The sequence below is a fragment of the Magnolia sinica genome, chromosome 5 (genome assembly GCF_029962835.1).
Source record: "Magnolia sinica isolate HGM2019 chromosome 5, MsV1, whole genome shotgun sequence".
Taxonomy (NCBI): domain Eukaryota; kingdom Viridiplantae; phylum Streptophyta; class Magnoliopsida; order Magnoliales; family Magnoliaceae; genus Magnolia; species Magnolia sinica.
Genome location: NC_080577.1, coordinates 6,380,473 through 6,402,199, shown reverse-complemented (window position 1 = coordinate 6,402,199; position 21,727 = coordinate 6,380,473). Strand labels below are relative to the sequence as shown.

The 21,727-nt window shown below is 38.9% G+C and overlaps 1 protein-coding gene across 1 annotated transcript; it reads left to right on the top strand.

The window, feature by feature from the left end:
• The first annotated feature begins 4,429 nt into the window (after positions 1-4,429).
• On the top strand, positions 4,430-21,727 carry LOC131245269 (uncharacterized). Its single transcript, XM_058244606.1, has 14 exons — positions 4,430-4,712; positions 6,210-6,371; positions 10,335-10,400; positions 10,604-10,747; positions 10,909-11,022; positions 11,737-11,838; positions 11,953-12,138; positions 16,294-16,383; positions 16,470-16,604; positions 17,617-17,739; positions 17,857-17,942; positions 18,776-19,388; positions 19,489-19,566; positions 20,353-21,727. Exons 1-14 carry the CDS (start codon positions 4,443-4,445, stop codon positions 21,301-21,303), a joined length of 3,120 nt encoding a protein of 1,039 aa, XP_058100589.1. The 5' UTR covers positions 4,430-4,442; the 3' UTR covers positions 21,304-21,727.

The window sequence follows — 21,727 nt, the reverse complement described above, 5'->3', positions numbered from 1 at the left end:
GGTGATGGAATCCATTCTAATTTACATCTGTCTTATCTTTTAAAAACTAGCTAGATCAAAGGAAGTTCAGATCGAGCTTTAGTGATATATCTTCCAACTAGATGAAGATGAGACTCGAAATCCAGTTGAATTCATGAATCAAGCGTAGATCTCCCTGATCTCTACAAGTAGATCTATGGCACCCTAGTTCCCTACCTTTGATTTACACAAGTTTTAATTGATTATTCATCATTATTCTCCTATTTACCCCTGATTTAGATTTCATCTTATTCTAGTTCTAGTTCTGGTTATTTTCAGATTACATCCAGGTTTCAGTCCCTGTGGATTCAACCTTGGTCTTACCGAGTTTATTACTACATCACAACCCTATACTTAGGGTGTGAACAAGTTTTTGGCGCCGTTGCCGGGGACTGACGGTTATATTTTTCTGAAATTGACTAGTTTTAGAAATAGGTTAAGATTAGGTTTAGGTTTTCTATTTTTAGAAGTTAACTTTCTATTTTTATTTTTTGGATTTTGTTTCCTCTAATTTTAAACATTAATCTAACTTTCCTATTTTGTAGGATTTTGATATAACTTTCTAAATTGGTAATTTCTTTTCTAGTTTTTTCTGTTTTTTTTTTTTTTTTTTTTTTTTCGATTTAAAACTGTTCCTAAGGAATTTAGGAACGGTTTAAAACCATTCCTAAATGACATTTTTGGTGTAGTCTTCATTTATTCGGGCCTACGACCTTATGAATAAGTTCGATGGCAAATAAACATCCTCGTGGCCCCACAAAGGTGTCAACAGTGGGTGTTATTATCACAGCTAATTCTTATGGTATTGTACTTGAGCCTTGGATTGTCTTATTTTTCATCTCATATCTTAAAATTATCTGAAAAAAATGGATGAACAACAAAAATAAAACCCATACATCACTGTGGGCCCCACAGAACCCCTACATAGACAGATTCCCTTTAGACACAAGCAGGATGCAATCCGCTTCCACATACAGCATGATGCTAGCAGATTTCATCGTGTCCCTATAAGGATGGACTTGGTCATGGTAGGGACTTTGTGGGGCCCGCTATGATGTATGTGTTTTATCAATGCCATTTATCCATCAAGAGCTCAAAAAAAGATAGATCGAAGCTAAAGTGAACTAAAGTAGTGGTAATAATGACATTATAGACACCCCACCCCAAGCTAACAAGTCAATTAGGACTGGACAAATGTGATTTGATTTGATGGCTAAACCCCAATCCAAACCCAAAAATCAAGCCCTAATCCAAAACCAGAGAGCCCTATAAACCTAAACCCTGGTTTTCCCGAAACTTAGCTTGCCTAGTCAACTCACTAAGTCATTTCGAGTCAACTCTCGGAGTGAAACTTAGTCAAATCAACTAGTCAACCCAACCCTTAAACCAGCCCAAAACCTAAGCCCATAGGCCTGATAGTTATCCATAGCCCAGACAACAAGCAAACCTCACTGTAGCCAAAACTTCCTCGCACATGTGGGAAATCCCTTGCCAAAGCAGGAGACAACTTGTGGCCTAGCTGCCACCCGACACATGACACCTTTTCTGATTTAAAAGGGAGCTCTCCAAGAGTGCCAAACCTCCCTTTTACAACCTTTATTTGTATGGGTATTATGTAAAGGTTTACCCATTTGTCCGGAAATCATACTTTTGCCAAGCAATTTAGCTATCCGGATTGTGTCACGTGGCAATGTGGAATCTCAACCGCTCAATCTGGTTTTAACCCTAAACTTATTAGAAATTATAGAAAAATCAAGTTTGGGAGCTATAACTAGCCTACAAACCTTCTATTTGGATAATCAAATCATACTTCAAGAGAAAGCAACAAGCCTCCTTAGCCATCTTAGCAACATTTTTTTCTACTAAGGATAGTGGGAGTGGAAAAAAGAGTCCATCCCTAGTTTGATCTAGCTCAACCTTAATCGTAGCCTCTCAAACCAACCAAGTCCAATCCAAGCCACTCGATCCCATCATTGCGACACATCCATCCATTCAATCATCCAATCCCTGATCAGCTTTATCCAACCCAGCGTTAGCATTATGTAACACATATTCTCTTCTTAACCCCTACTCGTCAGATTCATCAACTTAGCATAGCATTGCATCTTACACCTAATCAATCTGGGTGTATGTTTTGTAGTTTACCGATATAATTGAATCCTGCCTATTAGAAATCATAGTCGATTCGTTCATGTTTTGACAAGTGGAGGAGTTATGACGGATTTATCTAGCCCAAATTGAAGCCTATCATAAGCGTTCCATTTAACACCTCATATCACATGGTACTCCATTACATCATACGCATCGCATTGCATATATAAGCATCCATGCACCCCAATTAGTATAAACATATACTCTGTGACATAACAACAGAGTAGATCATGCCAATCAGAAACTTGTGTTTATTTGTGTTACACACCACTGCATCATCTACATGCAAGAACCAGAACTAATACTAAAAGATAATTTAATCTTATGAAGGACCATATGGTTGTACGGGCATAATGGGGTGCCTTTCTTCTTTGTAACCGCGATCTTCATCTCAAATATTCGACCGTCGATATAAATGAGTTATATTAAGATTAAGAACCTTCATATTCTCTCTCTTAAGTGTATTTATAGTGTCCAGTCGACTGTGGAATCGGAATAATTGGCCAGTCGCGACTCCAGCCATATACAACACCCTTCTCAAGCACCCACTACTGCAAAGAAGCCCCTGAGATCGGCACGTGTGGAAGCTCAAATCAGTCCCCTCCTGGGATCCAGCGTCCATAGAGACCCACCTATGAAACCTTCGCAAAGCTCACTGTGATGTTTTTTTTGCCATACAACCTCTTCATGAGGTTATATATACTTAGATGAAGGGAAGACAATTATTAACTTAATCAAAACTTCATCAATTACTAAGACGTTTCTAATGGTGAGCATTCAATCTCCAATTTATGATTCATTTGAGCTTTGGGCACCATTCAATCTCCAATTTATGATTCATTTGAGCTTTGGATTTATTTCATTTTTGGAGCTCATACTCCGAGATAATATGAAAAAATAAATACATAGATGGTATAAATAAAACAGGTACATCACAGTGTCCTAGCCCCTGTTAGTACTGAGTTTGTCCTATCCACTTTCTCGTTGTACGAGATTGGGGACACGGATTGGGTACTCTTCTATTCCAAACTTCAAATGGACCATATAGTACGATTAAATTCTTGCTGTTGAAAGTTTCTTAGGAGCTAAAGAAGTTTGGAATTATTTGTGTTTCCTCTCATGCTGGTTTATGTGGTCTTATGAACAACTTAGATAACAAATAAACATCACGGTGGGTCATAAGAAGGTTTCAATGGTGAAAATTATTTTCACTGCTGCTTCATGTATTGGGCTTGTAACTGAAATGGATGATCAGTTGGAGTAAAATACAGGCATCACGTCGGGTCCTCGTAGCACTAGCCCTAGCTGAGCTCCGATGATTTACGTGAGACGTAAATGGATGAATATCATAGACGTTACAACATAGCGCAGTAAACGATACCAAGGCTTTATTGGGAACGTCCGATGTTCCATAAATTAGGATGGTCCACCTACCTGGAGGGCTACACGTGTACATATCTTTTGATGGCCCACCTGACCAGTGGACTAGCTTGATTATGTTCCAGGGAGTTCCAGTGGCTACCTAGCTAACGATTGACACGAGTCTTGCTCCGGTGGTAGACTCTCGGGAGTTTCAACACCGGGTCAAGGGTTCGAATACCCATAGGTGGTGAAATTCCACTACGGTGTGAGTGTGTGGGGGTGTGTGTGCGTGCGTTTAAAAGGAAAAAAAAAAAAAAAAAAGAGCTAACGATTGACACGATCTCTTGGACCTGCGCCAAATTGGCACATTTGCGGCGATTCACGCGAATCGCAGTAACATTTACTCGCTCATAAAGCCACAAGCGGACGATTTCGATTTGCCTCCGTCGCAACTAAGATTCCAGCGTGTGTTTCCGCCTCAGAGGCCCACTTGATGAGTAGGAAAATAATCTGAACCGTCCATGTTCTGGAATCTATGATATAAAGGCCATTTTAAGAAAAATTATGTGGTATGGATGATTGTAACCTTCAATCTATGTAGACGACTTTACAAAAAAGAAATAAAAACATTTCAGTAGGTCGAATTTAAATCTACAAATCAGGATGCTATCATCAATGAAGAGTGCTTATGGGGTCATAGGTTTTCTATGGTAGTATCGAGAATATGGACGGTTTAAATAATTGGAACATTGCAGCATGGGCCTATGTGGGTAGCAACACAAAATGAGTTGTTAATCGCGACGGAAACAAAACGAACTCAGCCTTCCCTCGCTCATTTTGAAAACGTCCTTTCCGACGTTCCTTTTTTTTCTCCAATCAAGCAAGAACAGAGGAGAGAGAGAGAGAGAGAGATGATGCAGATGTTAGGGTTCCGAGGCTCCTCCACAGCCTCGAAGAACATGAGCTCTTCTTCCCAAACCCTCCCACGAAACCCTATCCCTTCTCCTTCCAGCCTCTCTGTGGGCCCCGCCCGTCCTCTTCATTTCGTCTACTGTGACGAGAATGGGAAGTTCTGTATGGACCCGGAAGCCATCGCGGAGCTCCAGCTCATCAAAGGTCCCATTGGTGTCGTCTCTGTCTGTGGTCGGGCCCGCCAAGGCAAGAGCTTCCTCTTGAATCAGGTCTGCTAATCCCTCTTTCTCTAATTCCATAATCGCATTGTCGGGTTTCTGTTATTCAATTATGTTTGTTGTTATCTTGTTTTTTTTTTTTTCGTCAAAGGTATTCTTGCAATTAGTGTAGAAGTGGTGATTATATGTTTAAGCATTGCAAACATTAAGACAAATCTAAGCATCTAAGGGTGCATTTGGTTACTCCATATATCGTGAAATTTCATGAGTAATCAGTCTAAGTTGGTCAAAATATCATGAAATTTCATGATATTTGGTGCAACCAAATACACCCTAAGGTAGTATTTTTGGGAGTGCTCTCATAATCTCTATTTGGTTCTGCATGCCAGTGGGATGACTTGGTATTTGATTGAGTGTTTGGGGCGACACAGAAAATGGAAATTGAATGGAGGGAATATCAATTTTTACCCTTTTCCTGGACCAAAATGGGATTTTGTTTGCCTAGAATTCCCAAGCTACTTCCAAACACTCTCTAAGGTGGTCCTTGTATGTTCAATTGAGAACAATGTCAATAAAGCCAATTCGGTATATATTAAAATAGCGAAACCATGATTAGTCCCACCTTAATTTCCATTGGTTTAATTTCCAAGTTGAAATGCGTCAAACTGCAATTAAGGGATCTCCATTGTTCTGAATAAAAAATGATCTTGCTGTGAAAAGAGTACATGATCTACAATGGAAGGTGAACAGGCAGGTGGGGGCTGGAACAACAGCTGCAGGATCCAGCATGACTGCTGTTCCAGCAGGGATTGGGTCGTCTTCCCTGGCTGTGTCTGAAATGCTGCAATAACAGTGGCGAGAATTCTCCAGATGATGTTGTGTGAAATCCGTTAAGATGGGTTCTGGAAATGGCAGTGCGCAACAGGGGAAGGGCTGCAATTCAGTGAGTTAGTGATGCAAACGCCAGCATTTGGCAGTGCAAGGGCTGCAAGCAATGGATATCCAGATCCTGGAGTTGCAGAGAGTTGGAATTGCAGAGGTGATAGTTAGCTGAGGTGGGTTCTGTTGGAAATGAAGCTGGGATTGAGCGGCGTTGTGTGCTGCGGTTGCAGAGAAGAGGAGGGGTAAGAGTCAAGATCTGACAGCAGAACAGCCCTTATTGCTTGGTAGGATCAATGGACCAGATTTGACCTCTGATACCATGAAATGGAGGACACATCTTATCCTTGGCATTGATATGAATTGTATATGTATACAGGGTACTATCCACGTACTGTAGGCATGTGCAGTTACAGATATACAATGACAGCTATATGCAACAGATATGCAAAAGACGTGTATACATGGTGTTACAACTGCTAGATTCACAACTGGTAGTCTGCAGGAGCATAGCTCATGTACTCTTTTCACACACACTGCCATTTTCACCATTTCCTTTTTGTGAAATTGGATTCTTGTAATTAAGTTGCCAAACCATCCAATGCATATGAGTTGCAATACTGTTTTTCTCTTTTATTTGAGCTTACTTCTTGCTTGGTTTTGCGGTAGCTTTTAGGGAGGAGTAATGGATTTCAGGTTGCATCCACACACCGACCGTGCACTAAAGGGCTTTGGATGTGGAGCGTGCCACTAAAGCAGACTGCTCTTGATGGGACTGAGTACTATCTTTTGTTCTTGGACAGTGAAGGAATTGATGCTTATGATCAAACGGTTTGCTTCATACCTTTTCACATAAGAATGTAGTAGTGGTGATTTTTCAGGTTTTTTCCTTTGGTATTCCTTTCAGGGTTATTTGAAAGCACTGTTTTGCTTTTGTGTCTGTGATGTTTCTGTTTGCTTGGTTGCTGCCATTTGACCATTAATTCCTTGCATGACATGATCCATACTCTTTTATGTGAGTTTGATATTCAGGATTAACGGAATGTAGTGATTGGCTTGATGTTTTCTTATGCAGTCATCAGAGATATTTGATGGACAATGCATCATGTTCAGGATTTTAAATCACATTTAAATACTTTAAAATGTCTTATCCTGTCCTATATTCCTTGGTTCATGTGTCTGCCTTACTGGCATCTGTGGTAGTAGTCTTAACATCCAAAAGATACACGCTCATTCACACATAGGGAGAGGAGGGAGGGATAAGTGGGGCCCATAATATCAATGCTTTGGTTTGCTGAACTATTTGGCGTACTTGGACAACTGGAAACCCTTTACAAACTTTCAACCTAAGGTTGTGCATATATATACCATCCTTGCTTATTATACTAATAAAAAGAGTAAAAACCTACCTTTCTTATTTTATTATGGCTTACAATGCTTGGTCATTGCAATGCTTAAAGGAAAATAATCAAAGCAAATAAACACTAGTACTTAAGTTATTATGTGTCTGAGCAAGGGGTCCCATACGTGCTCATGCAGGCCCACATGTGGGACACACTGGTCCCATATGTGCGAGCAACTTGATCCACATGTGGGATGGTGTATCTCTTGCACCACTTGATCTTTATATTAGTGGGTCAAGTACATATGATTCCGACCTGAAAAAAGTGTTTCATGATGAGGTATCATAACACAAACATGGGAATCTGTTTCTAAGAACTGTAATAATCAATCAATGTCCTCATGGTTAACAGCCGATATGCTAATCTGTCCAAGAATTTAGTACCTATAATAAGACAGCACAGTCCAACCCTACTTTTTGCGGTTCCATATCCAGCAAGAGGTATGGGGGTTGTCCAAGAAGATGCAAAGTAGCATTTATGGTCTCTTACTATGCCTTCTCTTCTTGAAAAGATAACCAGCAATAGAAGTTCAATTAAACTTGTCATGTGGTTTTAAAATTTTGCACGAGGAACAACTCTCCTAGCCAGCTAAAGCATTTTAGGGAATTCATTAGAGCTCAGGTAATTTATGATTGACTCTTGGGTACATTGAAGATTAAAATAATCTTAAATAAGCACTCAACAGGCCTGATTATTTTAAGGGCATGAAGTTATACGATACCGTATATAAGGAGCACCGCTGATCTTTTTCAATCCACTACTTGGAAGTTGCAACAGGTAGACATGTCTGCATGATCGTTGCACATCAGCAAAAGCCCAAGTAAAAGCACAAAACAAAATACTTTCAATAAGGGAGCATGATTCTTTAGTCATGTACTGCTTCATTCTCACATCCAAGATTGAAGATCTTTTCATTTTGGACGTAATATGTTTTGAGGCGATAATAACATTTATTGAGAAATGGCCAAAGGCCAAAAAATACAAAAGAAGTGAAAAACAAAAGAAAACAAAGAAGTTAATACTCTACAACTTTGACCGTCTAACTGGAAAATGAGCAGCAGATAACACATTAGTTGCATGCGCCCATTCGATTACATTCATTTTTGCCCTATTAAAAACTTCCAGAAGATGACTTCTTTGGTTTTTAAAGCAGTGACTATTTCTCTCCAGCTAAATGTTCCAAAGACTTGCTAATAAACATAAGTGCCATAGCTGTTTCCCGACCTTGCTTTTACCCCCTCCATGCCAAGCCAAAAGAAACTGATCAATCGATCTTGGAATAACCCATGCAACTCCAAATAAAGTGAGAAACCCTACCACATCTTTAATGCAAAAAGACATTTGATAAATAAATGGTCAATCAACTCCTCATCTCTATAGCATAATAGACACACATTAGGATTTATCATACTGCATCTTTGTAGATTGTTGACTGTGAAAACTTTTTTTCTTCCCGCCAACCATGCAAATGCTGCCACCTTGGATGGAGCACCATAATGCCAAACATACGCTGTATAATACTCACCTTGCAGAAAACTAACCACATCTAATCTCAAATGGAAGGATTTCACCAAAAATTTTCCGGATTTTCTGATAAGCCATGCTAAAGCATCTTCCTCTGAGATTAAAGGAAGACAATTTGAGACGAAATCCAGCAACCTTAGCAATTCTTCCACCTCATCATCGATCAAATTCCTTCTACAAGTTTGGAGCCCAAATAACTTCCTCGCCATGAGAGTAATAGCACCTCTCAACCAAAATGTTTGGATCCGAGGCAATACATGCTAAAAATGGGGAAATAGTGTACTCAATTTTTGATTCCCCGCCCACCTATCTTCCCAAAATCATATCTCCTTCCTGTACCCTAACAAGAATCCCACTCGCTCAAAGGCCTTTTCATTTTCGATGTAATATGCTCATCATTTCCTAAAATCCATCCTTCATCAAAGAAAATTATGAGATCCCATGAGCATGCACTGTCTCAATTCTCAAGGAAGCAACTGTGAGCATGGTGGTCTGGTGTATATTTTGTATGTTAAGGGATGAGTGACAGTTTCGATATTGAAATCGTATATATTTGTTATATCTTATGTAACAAGGACACTATTTTCTTAATAAAAAAAGATGTGTGCCGGACACATGTTGACACTTCTGTTAGGGATATCCTTAACTTTATCTTGTCTTCATGTATTTTGTTAGTGTTAGATACTTCTCATATCTCTCAATACAATTTTAGTTGTCTAGATACATTTTTTTTTCTGTATCTTATGCATGTACCAAGTACAATTAAAGAAAGTGTTAAATATCACTGGATATCATTATATATCCATACAGTTGTATTGGCATGTTAGGCTTTTCAGGGTCTCCATAAGTTACATAGGTCAGTTCTCAATATGTATTTTTCATGCAATCCTCCTTGATTGAAGACTTCTCTAAGGGGTAGTTCAGATGTGTGGAAAGCTCCACTTAAAACCTAGTTGTCCATGTCCAAGGGAGCTTTCCAGTGGACGGCTGCATGGTCCCTTATGATGGGGGTGTCCATTGGACAGGGATGTCCACAAATTGAATATCTTGGTGTCCATCTGGGAGGTTGGAATAAAAGCTTCCACGATAATGATCTATACTCCACATCTCTACTGCAACTGTACTCAGGAAGATGCAACCCAACGGCACATTGCTAGTATGTCAGGAGAGAGCGAAGTTCACATTTTAGGATCCACTTACTACAGGGCCAGCATCTTGCGCATGTATGCCATGTTGGTAGACTCTCTACTCATGGATCAGTGGTAGACTCTCAAGAGTTTCAACGCAGAGGTCATGGGTTCAAGGACCCATTGTGGTGTGCGTGGGTGTGAGTGTGTGTAAAAAAAATGTGTGCCATGTTGACCCTTGGCACATGAGCCACATCATGCGTCTTTTGTATATGCTCCTGTGGTACACTGTTGAATTTCTTATCAGGATAAGGCCATCTGGGAGGTCTCATCCAAACACAAAATGTCGGAATCCATGGACACCCCTATCTATGTATCCAAAGTTCCAAACTCAACAATATCAACATAAGTCCATGTCCAGGATTTAAAGATCCATGGAGATGGACTTCTATGTGGATACCCCAATACATGCATCCAGATGACCCCTAAGGTCATCCTAAAGATTTCTGCTACCCAGCCTATAGAGGCATCAGCCATCAGCATACTATTCAATGATATCAAGGTGACTCTTAATTGAAACTGTATTCGGTCATTGATTTCTTTGTTGTATGATTCCATTTTCACTCATAATCTTTGAGGCTGTATCTGTCTTCTACTCTGTACACTAATGAGTAAATTTCATTATTACACCACTTATTCTGTTACTGAATTGTTTTACCGAATTCTGTTTCTCTTGACAGGGAACATACAGCACCAAGATATTCTCCTTGGCTGTTGTGTTATCAAGCATGTTTATCTATAACCAGGTTGGAATATTTCATCTCCATGGCTTTCTTGTTCATCTTGGAGAGCATTGCATCTGGAACATATTTTTGAATCATTATTTTTTAACTTTTGGTTTTATACTTATTATTTTCTTTAAAAACCATCTTCTACCAAACACTTTGTTGCCATGGTTTACTGGATATGCAGCTTTACCTTCCTTTTTTGTCTTCCTTTCTTTTATCAGATGGGTGGTATAGATGAAGCTGCACTTGATCGCCTTTCTCTTGTCACTGAAATGACTAAACATATCCGTCTTAGAGCGTCTGGGGAAAGGGCCACAGCATCTGAGCTTGCACAGTTCTCTCCAGTCTTTGTTTGGCTTTTGAGGGTGATTATATTTTGATACTCTTTATCTTTATTTCGATGAAATTATCAATAATTCGTATTTACTATTCAGAACTATCTCTGTTTACTATATTTATTGTCTTATGGGCAAAGCATGGATCTTTCAGTTTGGTGATTGATAAGATTTTACTTTGTCACTTTTAGGACTTCTATTTAGATCTAGCAGAAGACAATAGGAAAGTAACTCCTCGTGATTACCTAGAGCTAGCTTTGAGTCCAATGCAAGGAGGAGGAAAAGATACATCAGCAAAAAATGAGGTACGATGTGGATTCGCCTCATTGGTTATTAATTTGAGAATATTAACAAATGAACATAACATTGTGTGTGTGCGCGCACGCACGTGCACTGATTAGTTTTGATCCAAATTTTGTTCTTTATAATACAATTTGGAATTTACCCATCTATTTATTATCATTGGTTATGGTTTGGCCCTTCAAATAAAAGCAAGAAAAAAAGATACTGCTATGGTTCTCATGTTTTTGTCCTTTCCGGTTGCATCTACTCCACTATCCATTTGAGGGAAGGTTAGGTTCCGCTGTTTCCTCAGCACGTATATACCACATCTGTTTGCCTTATTAAGGGCCTGTTTGGAAGTTAGGAAAATCCCAATCTTCCAGGATAGGGCTGATAATATCCAATTCAATTGGAAACACCTGCATGTAAACCGGCCCAAAGCACTTTTTTTTTTTTTTTTTGTTAGCTTGTTAGTACACACCCACTGTCAGTGCACACTCCACTGTTAGCCACCCCCACTAGGGAATTGATACCAAGACCTTGGCGTTGAAATGAGGTATTTTCACTCAGTCTACCACTTGACTTGAGTTAGCAATATCTTGTGGAGAATATGCTTTTGGATGGGGTGGCAACCTTTTTTTTCCTTTCAATGCTGTTTGCTGATGTACATTTTCTGTTCTTTGATGTATATTTCCTAGTTGAGGTGCTAATTTTTCTAGAACATTAATGACTGACAGATTCGGGAATCTATCCGAGCTCTATTCCCTGATCGAGAATGCTTCACCCTTGTGCGACCTTTAAACAAGGAAAATGATCTCCAACGACTGGATCAATTCTCTGTGAGTTCAGACAAAATTCCTTGTATAGTTCTATATTGTTATTCAACTGCTTTCCCCTCATTTTGTGGATGTAGTTCTAATTAGTATGTAAGCATCTCAATTTTCCTTATGCAGTTGGACAAATTACGGCCAGAGTTTAGATCTGGCCTAAATGCACTGACCAAGTATGTTTTCGAGAGAACCAGGCCTAAGCAAGTAGGGGCTACAGTAATGACAGGTGCAGTTCTTGCTGGAATCACACAATCTTTTCTGAATGCCATTAATAATGGTGCAGTGCCTACGTTATCTTCATCATGGCAGGTTAGAGATGTATCTATAGCTCATAGTTGTTGTTTGTCATTTTCCCATGTATTTCTTTCTCCAGTGCTGTTATTATTTTGCATTAATGGTGCATTATCTTGGGCTCAAGTATGTCAATATTCTGGGTGAGGGTCAAAATCATATAGGCCTGGGCCCCTAAACTTGGCCTGAGGCCCAGGCCTGGGCCAATGATGATTAGCTCAGCCCTGTCTTGCGCAACCTGGCCTGTTGAGTTTATTGCTAATTATAACTACAGTACAGGTAGTCTATAATCTAGACATGTGTGGAGCGGAGCCTTACCCATGCATACTGACAAACATTCCAATATGGAACATAAATGATAGATCTGAACCTTCTAGCTTGTTCGGAATGGTTAGTTTATCTTTTGCCGAAAAGATCAGGCCATTTCACTCATCAGATGAGCTGAGCCATGGATGAAACAATCTTTTTCTAGCTTCCAGGTTGTGTTGTGTTTTGTGGGCCACTTGATCTGTGAATGTTGTGATTTATATGATAGATGACTTAAACATTGTAGCCCATCTAACGGAAAGCTCAGATTTCACTAATGTTCCACATTGTCATGTATCTACATGAAAATGGGCACAACATCTCATATCCCACTGGGCAGGCTCCCTCAAGCATTTCATATCCCATTAGGCAGAGATCCCACAATCATACACTGTTCCCAAAGTGGACTCCAATTCCAATACAAATAGGACTAGAGGAGTATTTAAGCCAATATGTCTATAAAATCTGTTTACCTTGAAAACTGTGCCAGCATTGCATCCAACATGAGATTTGAGCTGTTCATAACGTGGGTCCACCATTTAGATCCCCTTAGACTGTTTCTTTTGTCAAGTGGGCCACAATGTTATAAAAATCAAAACAGCTTAAAATTTTTTACCTAAAGTTTTCTTAGCCCTCCATTTATTATTATTATTATTATTAATTTATATTGTAAATATCTGTAAATATGATTTAGCTGATAGGCCTGAAATTTGTTCCGAGGTGTCGAAATAATGTAACCAACCAGATGCATGTGTAAAGGTGTACGACTATACATGAACTATGTCATACATGCTTGTGGCCTCCTACCTTCTTTCATGTAACAAAGTTATGCAATTAGTAATGGGAAAAATAATCAGGCAATAAGAAATTAGAAGCAGGGCATATAGGTAGATTAAATTGACTGATCCAAATAATGAGCTCCAGTTTAGATGAATGATATCTCAAAATCTTCATGGAATTGATCATTTATCTGATTGGTGCACATTTAGTTGACAATTGAAATGGATGACAGTCCTAATTCACAACGTGTCCATGAATCAGAGGATAGGATCAGTCAACCAATCTGATTTTGGAATTACAACCTATCTTCAGTGGGCCCCTTGATTTGGCAGGTTTTGAATGAGTTAATACCTAACACTTGCATAATTTCAAAGTGCATCTATATAACCATCACACTCTGCTGAGTGTCACATAACTCCCCATTAGCAGCCACTTGTTTGCTTCTTTGCCACTAGTGGGGCTAATGGACTCTCTTACAAGGTTGGCCCTCGCTAGGCCCTATACAGCTAAGGACAAGGCCAGGGTCCTCTAAGCTCAATTAGGGCCAGGGCCAGGGCCTTTTAAGCTTAAGTAGGACCAGGGCTCATGGAACTAGTTCCAGGCTCAGGCCGACCACAACCTGGCCGTAGCCTCGCCACTGCCACCCCTATTTTGAACAATAACAAGATCACTCAATTAATTTTTCCAAATAAATACTACATGATATATAAATATGCTTACCTATTTGCAATGTTTTAAATATCCTTACCTACTTCTAAATTTTTAATGAAGGTTGCTTTTGGTTGCACCAATTTCATGCTATTCTGCACCAAATTAGACTGATTAATAATGAAATTTAACAAAATTTCATGATATTTGGTGCAACCAAACACAACCTAAAGTAATAGGAAAGGGTAATGATCAAGTATAAAGGCAAAGAAGAGCAATGAAATTGATTAATATTGTTATAGGAAAGGGTAATGATCAACTATATATACTAAAATTATTGAATAGATTAACTAATTTTTATTGAAAATAGAAAACTGTAACAAATCATTGAAAACACTGTTATAGTTTCCTTTCAAAAAAAATAATAATAATAAAATTTAGTGTTGTAGTGAAAAATAACTTGTAATGTGAGCCACGTAGCGTGTAGCATAATCTATGTAACATGTAGTGTATGCAAATTATCATGTAGCATAGGCTACACATGATTTAAGCTATTTTCATGAGCTATTGTGCTACATAGTGTAAGATGCACACTACATAGCATAGCTATTTAAAAAACTGCCTATTTGTGGTTGAATGTATTACTGCCATACTATCCGAGCTCAAGACCTGGGACACAGCCATTGTAGGTTAAATTGCATCATGCTTTACTAATTATATTGTAAGTTTTGGGAATGAATTTTATACAATGTTTCAAGGAATGAAAAAGTAACTGACAAATAAAACAATATAAATGAAAGAATGTAGAGCAGAGGTTGTTCTTGACTGAACTGTGGGGTGTAAGGCTTTAAAATGTTTAGAGCATGGTAATCGAAAGAGGTTATGTAAGAGTTGTAACGGCCTTTATGTAACAGTAATAGTGGGACCCATTATGTGATATGGGGTTGTAATGTCCGTTATGGAAAAATGGTCTGTAATGGGCTGATACAAGCCTGTGACAGTTTGATTTTTTGCCGTTAATGGGCGATAACAGCTGTTCCAACCCATATCTTAACGGCTGCACTGTTACCATTATTGAATACCTTGGTTTAGAGTGATACTAGATCAAAGATACAGATGTAGAAACCCCTAAAAAGTTACCAATAAAAAAAAGAATCGAATGATTGGCATTCTATATTCATTCACCTGATGATCCATTACATCTGCAATGTTTTGAGTTAAACATTTGAAACATCTAACCAGTACCAGGCTAATATTTCATCGAATCAATACTCTCATCACTAGTGGACGAAATGAAACATGACACTGCTTTTCCACGATCATTACCATATAGGTTGCATACGCTGAACATTATCACAAGGTTTTATTAAAGTTGAAAAACTTACAGATCGTGTTTCCAGAGAGCTTTTTCATTATCCCCTTTCTTGTGTGTTTTTTGAGATGGGATTCACGGGAATCTTCATAATTTTTCTACGATCCTATGAAAATGAAAGTGAAAATCTTCTAATTTGGTTGAGAATTGAGGAGCTTGTGGAATTGTAAAAGCTAAGATTTAGAAGTGAAGCCTTGTATTTTGCAGAAATTGGACATTAATAGATGGAAATATAGATGCTATTGTGTACATTACAGGTTTTGTAGTTTGTTTTGCACTTGCAAATCCACACCTCTGTACAACTGTTTCTTGACAAATGAAAAATAAAAAATATGATGAACAGATAATTAGTTAAGACTGCTGACCAAAAAGTTTCCCCCCCAAAAAAAAAAGTTTCCAAAATGGACACTTTTGATATCTTGGGCTGATGAGAGTGGAGAGATTGAGAAGGATGTTACCCATGTAATTCAAGTGGGTGGACGAAATGGAGATTTGCCTTTGGAGTTTTATGCAATTGCGTTGCACCACTCAAACTGAAAGGGAAATTTTATAAGATAGCTATAAGACCAGCCATGCTTTATGGAACAAAATGTATGACAGTTAAGGAACAAGTTCATAGTATGAGCATAGCTGAAATGAGGATGTCGTGATGGATGAGTGGCAAGAAAAGGATAGAATTAGAAATGAATGCATTCTAGGGAATTTAGGAGTAGCACTAATAGGGAATAAGATGAGGGAAAGTAGACTTAGATGGTTTGGTCATGTGCAATCGAGATAAAGAGTTGCACCGGTTAGGAGTGAGTTGGTACAAGTTGAAGGCTCTAAAAGGGCAAGGGGAAGGCCCAAAAGGATGTGGGTGGAGGTGGTAAGAACAGACTCAATAACCTACAGTTTAACTGAAGTTATGGCCTTTGCTAGAGTGAAATGCTGGAAAAGGATTCATGTAGCCAACCCCAATTAGTTGGTATAAGGCTTAGATGATGATGATGATGGTGAACGAATTGTCTTAGTGTAAGGTTTTGTGTTTTCAACTAAGATGGAATAATTCGGTTACTTCCCTTTCGCAGAGTGTTGAAGAAGCAGAATGTCGGAGGGCGTATCAATCAGCTACTGAACTTTATATGTTTGCTTTTGACCGCACAAAGCCTCCTGATGAGGTAAGTATAACTTCTGTCTGCATTCTGCAGTAACTATTTACAAAATTGTTGACAATATTCATGATACACTTATATACCATGTTTAGGTTATTCTAAGAGAGACCCACGAGGATGCTGTTCAAAAATCACTAGCTGCGTTTAGTGCTAGTGCCGTAGGGGTTGGTTCAGCACGGCGTAAGTACGAAAAGCTTCTCCAATTTTTTTTCAGAAAGGCATTTGAGGTGATGACTTAGTTCATTCTTTGGAATTGTTCTTTTGTTTTGTGCAATCTCTAATCCATGTTGGTTATATCAAGAGGCTTCGAAGATTTGTTGGGAATTGGAAAGGATCATATATCATATGCACAAGCCACAAATGTATTGTTGATTCCTTTTATATGAACTATGTAATGCACATAAGGTTTTGCAGAATTAGAGAAATGCAAGAATGTCAACTGCTTTACGCTTTTGGTTTGATGTTTATGGTATCACTTCACTGCAGTCGGAATGCAGTCTTTTGAAACTCAGTAGGTGGGTCAACTTGAAACTCGGCTGAGTCAACTCAACTTGAGGATATTTTGAGCTGAGTCTCTTGGAAACTTGCTGACGGGTGTGATTTAGTCGGGACACTACAAGATTTGTCTGAGTTGCTTGCAAACTCGGTCGACTTGTTGTGACTTGATCGAATCAGTGGCCCAGTTAGCTGTATGACCTTTTGTGAAACAGAGTATGCCTCCAGAAAGAATCGAATAAGCAACCTCTCCTTCAACATGTGTACCTACTACCAGCGCACTACAAGGCACCGCTACATCTTATATTGGGTATTTAATAATATAGATATTTACAACAATTTTAATTTTTACACCCATTGTATGTGCTCTATATTTAATTATTTAAATATTGAGTCGGGTCAAGCAAAGACTTGGTCCTGCCTTTGAGTTGACCCGACCTGGCTAAACATCGAGTTGAGTCTAGTTTTCTATCATCTGAACTATGATTTATTGTAATCTGGTTAGCTTTCTAACTTTTAGCTCAAACAGTTATTCATGATTCTACTTAGACCTCACTGAAAGTTCTGTATGAATGAATAGATAATTCTACTATACCTCCAATAAAGTTATCCATTTAGGATTTTCTTTGCCTTTCTTTTTGAACATTATGATGCTTTCTTATGATTTCATTTGCATTATGCATGAGGCTAATAATGTTTTGCATTCATTGTGGTACTATTGATTTGGATTGGCCTCTGGTATAGGACTACAAAAGGAATGCTTTTATGGAGGCTGATTTGATGTGTTCAAACACAATACAAGGCATGGAAAGGAAGTTGCAGGCAGCATGTCATGTTCCTGGGGCAAAATTTGGTCATGTTGTCAGAGTAAGCTATTTTTGATCATATCTATTCTCCATGTTAGATTTTAATGAAGTATTTTTCCTTGGATAATTGCATTCTTACCATTGTTAGTTTGTCATATAAATATTCTCTACTCTTCAGGTTTTGAGTGGTTTGATCTTGAAGTACGAAACATCATCTCATGGTCCAGGAAAATGGCAAAAACTGGCCACCTTTTTACGACGGAGGTTAGCTTCATCATCCTGTTGTCCATGCTTATCATCTCGATCAATGTTCGAAATATCAGTATCGCGTTACGTATCGCATTCTTGGGATATGGGCACGTATCAGTTATCGCATGGGATATATTGGTTGTATCGTGTAATGCATTGTTGTTGTTGGAAACATGGGGAAACATTGGGAAATTGGTTGAATTTTTCGATGAAACTTCGGTGATTGTTAAAAAAGACATCAATACACACTTATAAATCAAAACACTATAAAAAACAAGTACACATAATAGGTTTTCTTTGTATGGGGTCCTAATCTATGCGTTGTCTAACTGAATTGATGCAAGTATATTAAATGTCTATTCATATAATTTGTAAATGTAAGATGTGTAGAAACACAAACAATACATTCAAAAGCAAAAGAAGAAACACTAGATTAGGTTACAAACATTTTTTATGTGATGTTTGAACATAAAGATTGCAAATGATTTGTGAGAAATTGGGAAATTTTGATTTTTTTTAAAAAAAAATCAAAACTCGGCCCATCTTCTCCAAATCTCGAAATTGCAACTCCCAATCCATGATTTTTCGTGCAAAGCATGAAAAATCATGAATTTGTAATAATTTAACACTAATTTAACATGAATTACAAAAAATAAGAGCATCAAAATTCAAAAATGCTCACTAGATTGAACATGTGGGATATATTGCACTACTTGTGTGTTTCATATCGCACTGGTGGGATACAAGATATATCGTGGGACATATCGGCCGATATCATCGATATTTAAAACAGTGATCTCAATCAATTCCTTATGCACCCTCTAATTTGATTCTATTAATTTTCTCAGTTTGGAGGGACCAATTCACGACCTTGTCAAGAAGCAATTTGATCAAAACAGATCAGAAAAGAGTGCCCTTATGTCGAAGTACTGCTCTAGGGAAGACAAATTGGGATTGCTTGAAAAGCAACTGGAGGCATGTGAGAAGCACAAAGCTGACTACTTGAGGCATAATGAGGAAGCCATCCAGGATAAGCATAAAATGATGGATGACTATAGGAGCCATGTGTCTAATCTGCAGAACCAGTGCAACTCATTGGAGGAAAGGTGCTCGAGCCTAGTGAAAGCTCTTGATGCTATTAAATTGGAATCCTCAGAATGGAAAAGAGAGTACCAGGAGAGTTCTTTGAGATGGAAGGCTGAAGAAGAGTTGGCGAATGCTGAAATAACAGCTCTTAGATCCAGAGTCAATGTTGCTGAAGCAACACTAGCTGCTGCTCATGAACAAGCCATCTTCGCTCAGGTGGAGGCTTCGGATTGGAAGCAGAAATACGACAATGCTGTGACAGAAGCTAAAATAGCTTTGGAGAGGGCAGAGAGAATCCGGGAACACACTAATGAACACAGAGAGAAGAGGGAAGATGCTCTGCGGGAAGAGTTCTCAGCCAATATGAATGGAAAGGTGAAGTGTTGGTTCTCATTTTTCTTTTATCATCCGCTTTCGTGTAATATTTTGGTCATCAAATAATTGTTTTAAAATTACTTTCAATAACTAATGACAGGACGAGGAAATTAAGGATAAGCAAGCCAAGATAAAAGATCTTGAGGATTGTCTAACGGGTCTGAGTTTGGAGTTGAAGGTAAGATCTATCATCACTGTCTGTTCTAAGTTTGTAGAGTTTTGCCAAGCCAACAGACACCTCTCTGCACCTGCACCTGTCTCGGGCATCAAATCCGTGCATCAGTTGGGCCCCACCATGTGGAAGACCTAGCTGAAAAATGAGACTAGTCCATTCATCTGCCACGCCATTCACGTATGTTGATGTGGACTGTTGGCAATTCTTCCTAAATCCAGTGTTCAAATAAGGGAATTTTTCCTGTTGTATCAGGAATTATCGTGATTTGTTGGTCCAAATTGGATGAATCTGAACAATATGCATTAAATTCTTCTAGGTGAATAATCTTGATATACATGTTAAATTAGATTTTAATTTCCAGAATCTTTTAAACTGTTCTTTCTGGATTTTATTTTTTTACCCTTTGAAAGTTTTTTGTTTTTTTTTCCCTTGCATTAATAATAAAAAAAGATAATTAAAAAAACAAACACAAACACTGAAGCAGTGCGTAGCATTGTATTGGTATGTAAATAATGTATTGTAGCGGCTAAGGGCTCAATAAAATACATCAATACATTCAACCGGCGACATGGACGTTGCTTAAGACTGGACCTTATTTTTGTACATGTGCCTTCCTGTCAATTTGACTGGTCCAATATTCAGTACATGTTATCTGCATGATCGGACCACCTGATGCACAGTTTGGATGCCCCACACACGTGAGGTTTGCGTAATTTATGGGCTCTTTGAAAATCAAAATTTTATGATGTTACAGTTGGTGTTCTTATAATTGGTGCTAACATATTGTAGGCTGCTGAGTCGAAACTGAAGAATAATGATCTGGAAACTTCGACCTTGAAACTTGAAATCAAGGAGTTGAATGAGAAGTTAGATTCTGCCAAGGCTACAGCTAATTCGCATGAGAAAGAGGCACAGATGCTGAAGCAAGAAAAGATTCACCTGGAGCAGCAGTACCAATCTCAGTATAAGAGGTTCAGTGAAACAAAAGAAAGGTGCAGGACTGCTGAAAATGAAGTGAAAAGGGTGACCGAACTGGCCGATAAAGCTCGGGCGGAAGCAGCCTGTGCTCAAAAGGAAAAGAGTGACATTCAGCATCTGGTATTGGAAAAAGCAGCACAGATTGACAGAGCTGAGAGGCATGTCGACAGTCTAGAAAGACAGAAGCCTGAGCTGATAGATGAAGCTGTAAGGCTGCACATCTCTACATCAGATGCTGTTTTGAAGGCTGAGCTGTTGGAGGAAGAGGTCGGAGATAGAGAAAAAGACAGCGAGACACTAATGAAATCGAACTATGAACAGAGGGCAACTACGAACCAGGTTCTCAAGGGCCCAATCGAGACCGAACAAGCAACTCGAGTGGCAGTTGACTGTGAAGCAGAAGCCTCGTCTTTGCAGCTACAATCCACTCAAGGCAAATCACATGCACTTCAACAGGAGATGACCTCTATCTTTTCAAATGAAACTACATTGGAAAGCAAGCCCTTCACACGGGAAGCAAAGGATCCACGACGCCTGTTGGGCCGGGATTTGCACCCTTCCTTGAGTGCAAGTATCTTAAGCGTGCGCCCAGTTAACCGTTTTTCTGGGCGGCTTGCCCCTCGTGCTGGGCTCGTCCTTGGTCATGGTCCCAGAGATAGTTTTAGTATTTTCTCGAAAGCAACATGTGGTGGAGGAATGCTTTATAAGCCTTCTCCACTCTTTGTAAACTTTCACAAGGAGAGTCAAAGAAAGGCTGCATGAGAGTTCTGCAAAAGGATGATCCCTGGATTATTCTTTATTTGCTTAGGTACCCATTTCCATCCGTAAATGGGACCGTTGATTGGATTATGTGCCACTGGCACATGTGCTCATGAACATGGCAAAGCAAAGGGCGATGGTTAGAACAATTAGGATCAACGATCTAGATCATATACACACCCCACCCAACCGATGTGTAGGAGGAGGATTTTGTGTCTAAGATCATACCAAGTGAGAGGCTTGCCTGATGTATGGCTCAAATGTCTTTCTATTCAGCTATTCGTCCAACTCCTACCCTATTTTTCTCGTCCTGCTTGTTTATTGTACGTGGGCCCCATTGAATCAACCCTCAAATTATAAGTAGCTCTGTAAAATTCTCAATTTTTACTAGACTCGTAGTAATTACTAATTAATCACTTCTAGCCTC